The following is a 9,538-nucleotide window of genomic DNA, read 5'->3' as shown; positions in this document are numbered from 1 at the left end:
GCTTTGTCTGTGGGGATGGTGTTCATTCTGTGTTGTAGCGCACTGGTGACACCCAGATTGTGCTCCACTGGATTGTGAGAGTCAAACCTTAAATACTGATCCGTATGCGTGGTTTTACGGTACACATCAACATTTAAACGTCTCTCGTTACTGATGGAAATCTTACAGTCTAAGAAGGCTAACCTGCGACTTTTCATATCCAATGGTACTCATGGCCACTGATCAATGGTCTTTGATCAGTGGTTGTAGACAATTTGCATACTAATGGTCAAGAAACTGACCTCGCAGCCCATTGTTCATCAGTGGTGCTAGTTTCAGTAAGTATGCAAATGAGACTGAAGAGGATGGATGAGCGACCAAACGTTTCTCCCACTGAACCAGCTTTCTGGGATTTCCTTACCTGGATGATTGAGCATGCATGAAGACAACAGTCACATTAGATTTCCTGAGAGATTACACTGAATAGGGGATGTGATCCAGAACTCGTTCTGTTTCTATATTTCATTATGTCAAGAAGAATAAAGGAAGAAGAAAATGAAAAAGAGTCAGATCAGCTGGCTAAGGTTAAAAAAAACCCCTGCTGCCTAAGTTTAAACGTAGCTTCCGTAAAATTATCATTCACGTCGAAGAAGCTCAAACTTTTTAGAAATCTGGCCAAATTAATGAACCCCCCTCCACAAATGTGATTATCTAGACTTGGGACCAGGAAGCAGAGTTGCAGTTTTATTATGTGTCTCTGCAGCTTCTTCAATCAAAAAACATCTTTAAAAAAAATCACAAAGAATAACAACAAAGTCCACAACTATCCACAACTGCACCAAAGCATTTTGAAAACGCTCTCGAAAGCGCATATATTTCAAAACAGAGCTGTCCCATCGCAGTGTGGATGTTTGAAAACGCAGACGATGACGCATTTTAGTCATGTGATGGAGTCATGTGACCAATTAAACAAAGATAGCGGAGGGCATTATACAGCAGTTGTTTTGATTGCTCTCAATTTTGACAGCCCTAAAAAAAGATTAACATCAGTTTGTACGTGCTCCAGATAGCTTTTATTTAAATTCTTTAATTCTCACTCGCTTTCGGGCAGGACTGGAACGTAAGCGTTTTGGGCTGTTTCAGTGTAGACGCACAATTCTGTGAAAATGACTGAAAAGGCTAGTGTGGACGCAGAGAGTGTTCAGATGAAAAATCTATCCGGGCTAGTGTGGACGTAGCCTAAGGGGAGACAATGCTAGGGACACAGACATGAGACAAGGGACCGTCAAAGTAAAAAGACATGAACACAAGGGAGCACAGTGAACACCTAAACACTGGAAAAAAATAACAAAAAATCTGAAAACTCTAAAAATTGATAAACACAAAACATAAACATGGAGTCACCAGATTCCTGACCATGACATCTACGACAGAGATTCCAAATCTGAAGAATCATCAGAATCAGATACTTCATTAATCTGAAGGGAAGAATAACATTAACAAACCAAAAACAGAAACCCCAAACTTCCCCAAACCCAAATTCACAACCATCATATCGTAAAGCAGCAACTAGACAGAAACCAACGTTTAGATTAATGAAGAATCCAGGCATGACTACATAAACATGCGTACTCACAGAGGCTATGATACTTTAGTCTAAGAATGCACTAAGTGTCATTTATGGTTTGGATATTTTCTTGTACATTAACTGGTCATTTTTGTTTTTCAGGTCATCCTTACTGTGATTCTGAATCTGGCTGGAGTTGCTTTTGCCATCACAGCCATTGCACTGTACGGCGTTTATTTAGGAGACGTTTATTATTGGAGTAACCATTACTACAATTGCTACAGTCGCTACAATGGTTACAATGGTTACAATGGCTACAATGGTTACAATGGCTACAATGGTTACGGGTATGGCAGGGAAACAACAAGGTCTCCATCTTTGGTGGAAAAACTCATTCAGGAGAAATGCTTGGAGGGCCGAGCAGTGCTGGTGGTAAGTTAGGGAGAGCAGAAAGAAAAATAGCACATATACACTATATGATACTATCTTATATACTGCAGTATATATCATTTTGAGACTTTAGATGAAACACTGTTGTTTGTATCCCATCAGATGCTCCTGAGAAGCATCAGTGCTGTGATGATCACCTTGTCTGTTCTGGAGCTCTGTGTTGTGATAAGCTCTGCTGTCCTGGGAATCAAGGCTCTGAGGAACAAAGAAAAAGGACAAAACAAGGTAGATAATGGACAACACAAAGGTTCAAACACATTCTGATAAACATGTTAAATAGTAGAAGATGTTGGCTGAACACATGAAGTGTTCTTGCAGGAATTCTGTTTGTTTTGTCTGAATATCAGTGAAACCAGGTAACAGTGAGTCTGTGCAGTGTTCTCATGCTCTCTATCAGTTTGAGTGAGTCAGTTAAAGTTTATATCTGATGTACAGACAGAGAGCAGAATGACAACATAAAACAAAACAACAGCCCATCATGACTTTAAGACATGAAGCTCAGTCAGTCCAGAATATTTGTGGAACTTCAAACTCTTTGTAGAAACTGGCTCCCACGTGGACCGGCCCAGGACAGCAAGTCCAGAGTTCAGGCTGCAGATTTTAGGGAGAGACTGTGTGAATCAGAGCTTCATGGTGGAACTGCTGCAGAGAGAGAGAGAGAGCCATGAGGAAGAAGAGCTGTTGGGACTAATAAAAAAATAGACCAGAGGAAGTTTGAACAGCTGTGCACAACTTTCTGTTAGTGTGGACAACAACAGCTTACCACAGTTTGTTTTAATAACAATAAAATAAATTGTAATTGCACTTTATTTTTAATGCTGACTTACATTAAATATTTCATTAAACATTGATTCCTTTTTTGTATCCCTGCATGAAATTGTCATCAAAGTGTGCGCAGTCATGGTTGTTTGTGACTGGAGGGAGTCGACACTTCACAAATATTTTTTTCTCTTTTAGAGCACTGACGACCCAGAGCTCCACAAACCTCTGCTGGAGGAAGTCACTGCACAGCCTGTGGCATAAACATCTTCACTCTGTGCATGGAAATGTCTGCGATTTACACACATTCTTACTAACAGCTAACTGATAATATACAAATTATGACTGTGTGTTAATGTAGTGACATATATCTTATATTTAGTTAGATCCCAGCACCGGGTTGGTAAAAAGTGATTGATAAACAACAAAATTATTGTCATAAGTCAGAGTCCTGAGCTCAGACGCTGTGCAATAACCTGAAGTTTATTCAGTCAAAATACAAACTGGTAACTCTTTTCTTTTCTTTCTTTTTTAATGTGTAAACAGGGAATGTCAGGTGGAGGTTTTTACTTTTAAATGAGGTTTGAAATGTTAAGAAACTCAAGAATTTACTTTTCCCAGCCTGTGCTGTAAATGCTTTCGCTTCAGTCGCACCTAACCTCTGGAACAACCTCCTTCATGCTATTCGCGCATCTGACTCAATCCAGACCTTCAAGGCTCGATTGAAATCCCACCTTTTTAGTTTAGCCTTCCCAGCTTCCTAAAGCATGCCTTTTAAGTGTACTTCCTTGCCCTCCCCATTTTCCTCTGTTTTGCTTATATTGTTTTATCAGTTTTATTTTTAAGTCTTACTTGCTTCTCTGCGTACTTGTATACTTGGTTAATCAATGCCTCCCACTTGCTAGCGTATCTGCTTTTGTATTTTGCTACTGTTTTAATGGATTTTGTGAAAAACTTTGGTGTACCTCTGGTTTTAAATGTGCTATACAAATAAAGTTGTATTGGATTGTATTTCTTGGCATGTTCAATAAAACATGAAAGGTTCAGCTGTTGTGCGTTGTGTGTTTATCCAGATTTCGTAATCGTGAATCAGATGGAGACCAAACCACATTCTCACTTCTGCCAAATACGAGGAAGAACTAATTGTAACAGGTCTGCATTTAGTTCCTGGTTTCTGTTTTCCAAACTGCACAGCAAGCAACCAGTCTGAGTTTAGGTTTAGTTTAGGACTTTTTATTAAAAGTTACATGCTGTGTTTAAAGTTCAAACTCATTAGAAGATTCATGGAAACATACAATGTCAGTCAACTGAGATAGTGAGAGGTTCATATTCAGTGGATAGAAACCATTTAAATTTCACTCACATAATTATTTTAATATTTAAATAGTTAACAGCAAAAATTGTGAAATGGAAAAAGCAGGAATGATTAGGTGGATCTCTGATTCTATGCATCAGCTGTGACTGTCCTGCTCACTGTCTGCTCAGTTTAAAATGACAACAGAAAACTGGCCTCACTTAGTCAGTCTGTGCAGTAGTCGCAGTAGTTAGAGCAGTGGTCACTGCTGTTGTTCATGGTTTGAATGTGTCAGCACCTTTTCATGCACTTTACCCATGCTGTTTTTCCCTTTCAGAGTACTGATGATCGACAGCGCTACAAAGACCTGCTGGAGAAAGTCACTGCACAGCTTATAGCCTAAATGTGTTGCCTCTGTCCTTTAACATCACTGAGTTATACAAAGTTTTCTTCTTGAAGTGCTGCTTAAAGACTGCATTCCTGCTGTGTGCTTGTATTTTTCACACCTTGCATTTACTGATTCTGACACAGTCAGTTTTCCACCATTGTTGGTGTTCTTCTTTATTGCTACCAGTGAGGGTTTTTTTTGTTTGTTTATTAAAAATAATTTCATTTTGGAACATGTAGAATAAAAATGATGCCATCTATAGCTGTTACATGGCGTTATTGTTCGTAAGTATACTGGATAAGTGGTTAAGAAGGAAGAAAACTGAAGTTTGGATTTGATGCTTTTGCACAATTTCTCCACCAAGCAGCACGGATATTCATCCTTTCACTCATCTTAAGTGTGATCAGGGGAAGTTAGAAATCAGAACCAAAAAGAAGGTAGGAACGGGTAGAAGACACGGATCTGTGTGGAACTGCCCTAAAATAAAATAAAAAACCGTGTATATCACATTCAAAAACTTTTAATGAATTTGTTTCAGTTTATAAAACTATCGTCCAAAACAAAATTATGTTTAAACTCTTCTGAAGCATATTGTGCACAATATTCAGGTTAAATCTTCTGATTTCCTGCCCCTTAAAACAATTTCCCTCAATCAATCAATCAACCTCCCACTTTCACATGGACTGTGGACCACATTTAGACAAGTCCAACTCCAAACATTCCTCCTACATGTAGCTGCCAAGTGGGAGGAGGCACTTCTGCAGCGAAATTGAATAATCTCTGGAACAATTTCAAGGAATCGAAATCCTCAAGTGAAAAAATAAAGTGGTTATATGGAATTTAATCTGCCCTATCCTTGGTTACTGACATGTAGCTCAGACTGGAGCGTGGCGCTGGGCAGAATACCGAGAGCCAGACCTAAAGGGTACACTACGAACCAAGCTCAACACAGCCGGCTTTCTTTGGCTCAGCTGGCTCACTATAGGGAAAAAGGGCTGGTTGGAAGCGCGACCCTCTGCTCCAGGATCCGTTCACGGTCACATAAAAAGGGGCGTTTTATGGGTCATGTGACTCCTCTTCCACATACTCAATTCAGAGGCGTAAAATAATAAAATGGAGATTACAAAACCTGTCTGTAACAGGTAACATAAATGATAAAGATCACTTTCACACAAAGTTGTTTCCGTTCTCTATTGCTGATATAAAAGTGGGCCCATGGATCCAATGACATCCTCCTACTGGAGGATAAATGAATACAGAAAGAACTATTAACTGACTAATAAACAAGCAACATGTGAACATGAAACGATTTAATAAACATTTGGAAGCATGAATTTCATTTGTGTTGGACAGATTTTTTTCTAAACAATATCTAAATAAACAGATATTGTTTATTTCTAAACAATATTGCCACATACTTTTCTCCAGCTAACATCCTGCCCTGACTTTTTATGCTCACTTTTAATCAGTGTTTACTCTGTGTTAAGCAAAGGGTAAAGGTCTTTATGCTCCGAATGGGAGGAGGCACTTTTGCTAAGAGGTTTGCTTGTACTTCCTGCTTCCTCTAAAGGTTTGTTTCCCGACTTCGCAGCCAATATTCAGACTGATTTTTTTTCTCAAGAGGATTTGTTTACGTTTTTCTTCTTCTCTGAGAGGTACTTTCAAATGATTCAGTTTATACAGCCTAATTAAATATGAGATATTCATTATATAACTACAGATTAAGCGATTTAGTACCATGATGTCCATTTTATGACGAATATTCTACGCTTATGCTAAAGTGATTTGCAGAAAGATATGTGAGAAAATAAAAGGTAAAAGTGAAAAGTTTATTTTAAATGTACATGAACCTTGGGTATGACAAATAAATTACGTGACAAATGAACTTTCATATTTTTTGGAATGCACTTACATATTAAGCCAGCATAATAAGCTGTAGCTCTTTTGCACACATCTGTTCAAATCTCCATATTTTGTCTCCTTTTCTGCCTTCAGCTATTTCTTTGTACTATTTGTATTTATATGTTCTATTACTATTGTATATATTAATCAGCATCTGTGGGTAGACAGCAAAGAAAGAATTTCATTGCACAAAGAAATGCCTTTTCTCTTGTGACACATGACAATAAACACTTTGAATCTTGAGATACACTAGTATACATCATTTGTATTTGCTTTGAGTTTCCTCATGTTTTTGCACTTTGAACACATGTCCAGATAAAATTGACTGTTTTATGTTATTCAGCCTTTACTTCATTCACTCTGACAGCAAAAAGTCACTTTAGATTGCTTCACTTGCTGCAGTAAATACAGTGAGTTAAACCTCAGGATGAATCCAGTTTGGAATAGTATTTGTTTGATTCTTGGAAAACAGAAGTCACCTAATTATGAGCTATAACAGTTTATTACTGCTCTGTAGCCTCACCTTGGACATTCTGGAAGCTATCACAACATTCAACTGGATATGAAAATATGTTAATGATCCAGTGATTGAGACCCAGAGATGGGCAGTAATGCGTAATCCGATTACTTTTTTCAAGTAATGAGTAAAGTAAGGGATTACTATTGCAAAAAGGTAATTAGATTACTGTTACTTTCCTGCAAGCATGCTGCGTTACTGCATTACTAAAACCGTGAATTTTTTTGCGAGAGTGTCTCATGACAATGACGTAAGCGAGTGCAACATTCATGGCAACAGCTGTGTGCAGATCAACAATGCGGGAGAGAGTATGAGCATGCAGCGTTTAAAGCGTGGAAGTACTGACCTTAGTTTGAGTTTGATTCTGTAAAAAATGACGAAAACGTTAGCGTCCGCTGTTCACTGCGTGGGAAGAAAACTTCTTTTTACAGTGGAAAAAAAAAGCCCTCTGAATCTCAGCTAAAATGTCACATAAACCATTTCTACAACCACCAAACACACTGAAAACAAGCCATGGTTAAACAAGCAGTTATGTAGATGCGCAGAAGACCTCTAAACAAACCAAATGGAACAAGAACTTCTTCAAACTTCATGTAACCGGCTAAAGACAAGCTGGTTAGCTTCCAGAGCTATTACTGACTCCAAACACCAAGTTTCACCACATTCTGACCAAAATTCACTGAATGAGCCGCAAAAGAAGACCCCAAAAACACATAGCAGCGCAGATGCGCTACTGATTACTTTTTTCAAGTAGCTTGACCAACACTGTTGAGACCTATGAAGTCAACATCTGGGTAAGCAAATGTAACCTAAACAACAAAGGTTGCATTTATTTGAATTGTTGAAACAATGTGGAAGTAACTACACACTGGATAATTCTGGATGGAAAAATGGAGAAATGAGGAATAAATACAGAAATGCAGGAATAAGATCATATTAATTACTTAGTAGCTTGGTTTGTTAATGCATGTGTATATATGACAGCAGCTTTTCTGTGTGAAGTTTGCATGTTCCTTGTCTGTGTGAGTTCTCTCTCTGGCTTCCTCTCACAGTCAAAAGACTGTGGTGTTGGCTTAGCTTAGACTGTTAGTTAGATGAACCTAACCCTCGATGTGAAAGGATGATTGGGTCCAGAATTTCATTTTAATTTCATGCATTCTGTTCTGTCTTTCAGTCTACAGACAGGATGTCTGTCACTGTGTCCAAGACTGATGGGGTCACTGTATTCACCTTGACCTCTGACCCTGATAGCTCTTGGCCTCCTCTGTGCCAGATCCTCAAGAACCTTTGCTACAGCCCAGTGTGCTGCACTGTGTCTCAGCGCCTGAGGAGTCTCAACAGAACTTCTCAGACAGTGCTGGGGGTGAGCTACAACATTCAAAGATAGAAGATAGATCAAAGATAGAACAGATAGTTTCCATATAATTACTAATACATTAATATACGTATTAGATTTTTTTCAGAACTCTAAACCTAAACTTTGAGTTAATCATTTCTGCTGATGAAATAATTAGTGATTTTTTTTCATATTGCTGTCACTCATCATGCATGTAATCGCTTCAGGTGTTTATTTAGAAAAGCAACAAGGCAAAGTGGTCACTGTGACTCTAAATGTTGCTGGACTTGCTTTTGCAATCACAGCCATTGTGCTCTACAGCATCCATTTAGCAAACATATACCTGTGGTGGGGATCGCAGTGTGATAATGACTACAATCCATACTGGTACCAGATGCGTACAACAACCGCAGTTACTCCATCTCCTGAGGAGATGATCATTAAGGAAAGATGCTTAGAGGGCCAAGCAGTGGTGAAGGTAAGTTTGAAAAAGGCCAACAGTTAAAAGTTTTTTTTTCCAACTGTTGGTTGGACAAAACAAGCAGGGAGACATTCGTTATAGCAAAGAAGATGAATTTGAACCTAATAACCAAATGAACTATTTGGTTGGACCAAATAAGCAAACAAAAAACGTGTAAATATGACATCTAAGAAGACAATTTAAATCATGAAGAACAAATTCTTCATTAAATCGATACAAAGATAAACTATTTTCAGAAGTTTTGAGGTGACATTGTTGTTTTGAAATGCAGCATTGATGTTTGTCTCACCAGATGCTCTTGAGAAGCATCAGTGTTGTCCTGATTGTCCTGTCAGTCCTCGAGCTCTGCATCACCATCGGCTCTTCCATCCTGGGGATCAAATCTCTGAGGAGGAAGGACAAGGGAAAAAATGAGGTACAAGATATACAGTATGAACTAACACAGTCTGATAAACATCTTAATTAATCTGTAAATGTTGAGTAGACAGTAGTTTTATATGAGTTCTTAAAGATTACTTTTAGGAATATGTCATAGTTTTGATTCTGTCTTCATGTAATGAGTAGTGGTGTCCAAACATTTGTCTGGTTTTCTTTTCTTTTCTTTTTTTTCTTCTCAAATCGTCAATTTAAATCTCTCTCTCTTTTTTTTTTCTTGAAAATGTTGTGTTTCCCCTTTGTGTTATATACATCCAACTCTGATGGTGGATGTTCAATTCAATTCAATTCAATTCAATTCAATTCAATTCAATTCAATTCAATTCAATTCAATTCAATTCAATTCAATTCAATTCAATTTTATTTATATAGCGCCAAATCACAACAAAAGTCGCCTCAAGGCGCTTCATAGATACAGAGAAAAACCCAA

At 38.1% G+C, this 9,538-nt stretch overlaps 2 protein-coding genes across 3 annotated transcripts in view; both read left to right on the top strand.

The window, feature by feature from the left end:
• LOC102202373 (transmembrane protein 176B-like) overlaps window positions 1-3,801 on the top strand; it is a 25,522-nt gene extending 21,721 nt beyond the window's left edge. For both annotated transcript variants that reach the window (XM_005750940.1, XM_013915378.1), the window contains exons 5-7: window positions 1,709-1,978; window positions 2,099-2,221; window positions 2,954-3,801. In XM_005750940.1, coding sequence (XP_005750997.1) covers window positions 1,709-1,978; window positions 2,099-2,221; window positions 2,954-3,019 — 459 coding nt within the window. In that variant the 3' untranslated portion in view covers window positions 3,020-3,801. The remainder of the gene's footprint in view (window positions 1-1,708; window positions 1,979-2,098; window positions 2,222-2,953) is intronic.
• Window positions 3,802-6,024: 2,223 nt separating this feature from the next.
• Window positions 6,025-9,538, top strand: part of LOC102201021 (uncharacterized) — a 37,266-nt gene continuing 33,752 nt past the window's right edge. Inside the window, exons 1-2 of the mRNA XM_013915369.1 lie at window positions 6,025-6,092; window positions 8,031-8,219. Coding sequence (XP_013770823.1) covers window positions 8,043-8,219 — 177 coding nt within the window. The 5' untranslated portion in view covers window positions 6,025-6,092; window positions 8,031-8,042. The remainder of the gene's footprint in view (window positions 6,093-8,030; window positions 8,220-9,538) is intronic.

This window comes from Pundamilia nyererei, unplaced genomic scaffold (genome assembly GCF_000239375.1).
Source record: "Pundamilia nyererei isolate P.nyererei 1_Seehausen unplaced genomic scaffold, PunNye1.0 scaffold00294, whole genome shotgun sequence".
NCBI lineage: Eukaryota > Metazoa > Chordata > Actinopteri > Cichliformes > Cichlidae > Pundamilia > Pundamilia nyererei.
Note: the sequence above shows the minus strand (reverse complement) of the source record. Positions and strands in the feature narration are given on the sequence as shown.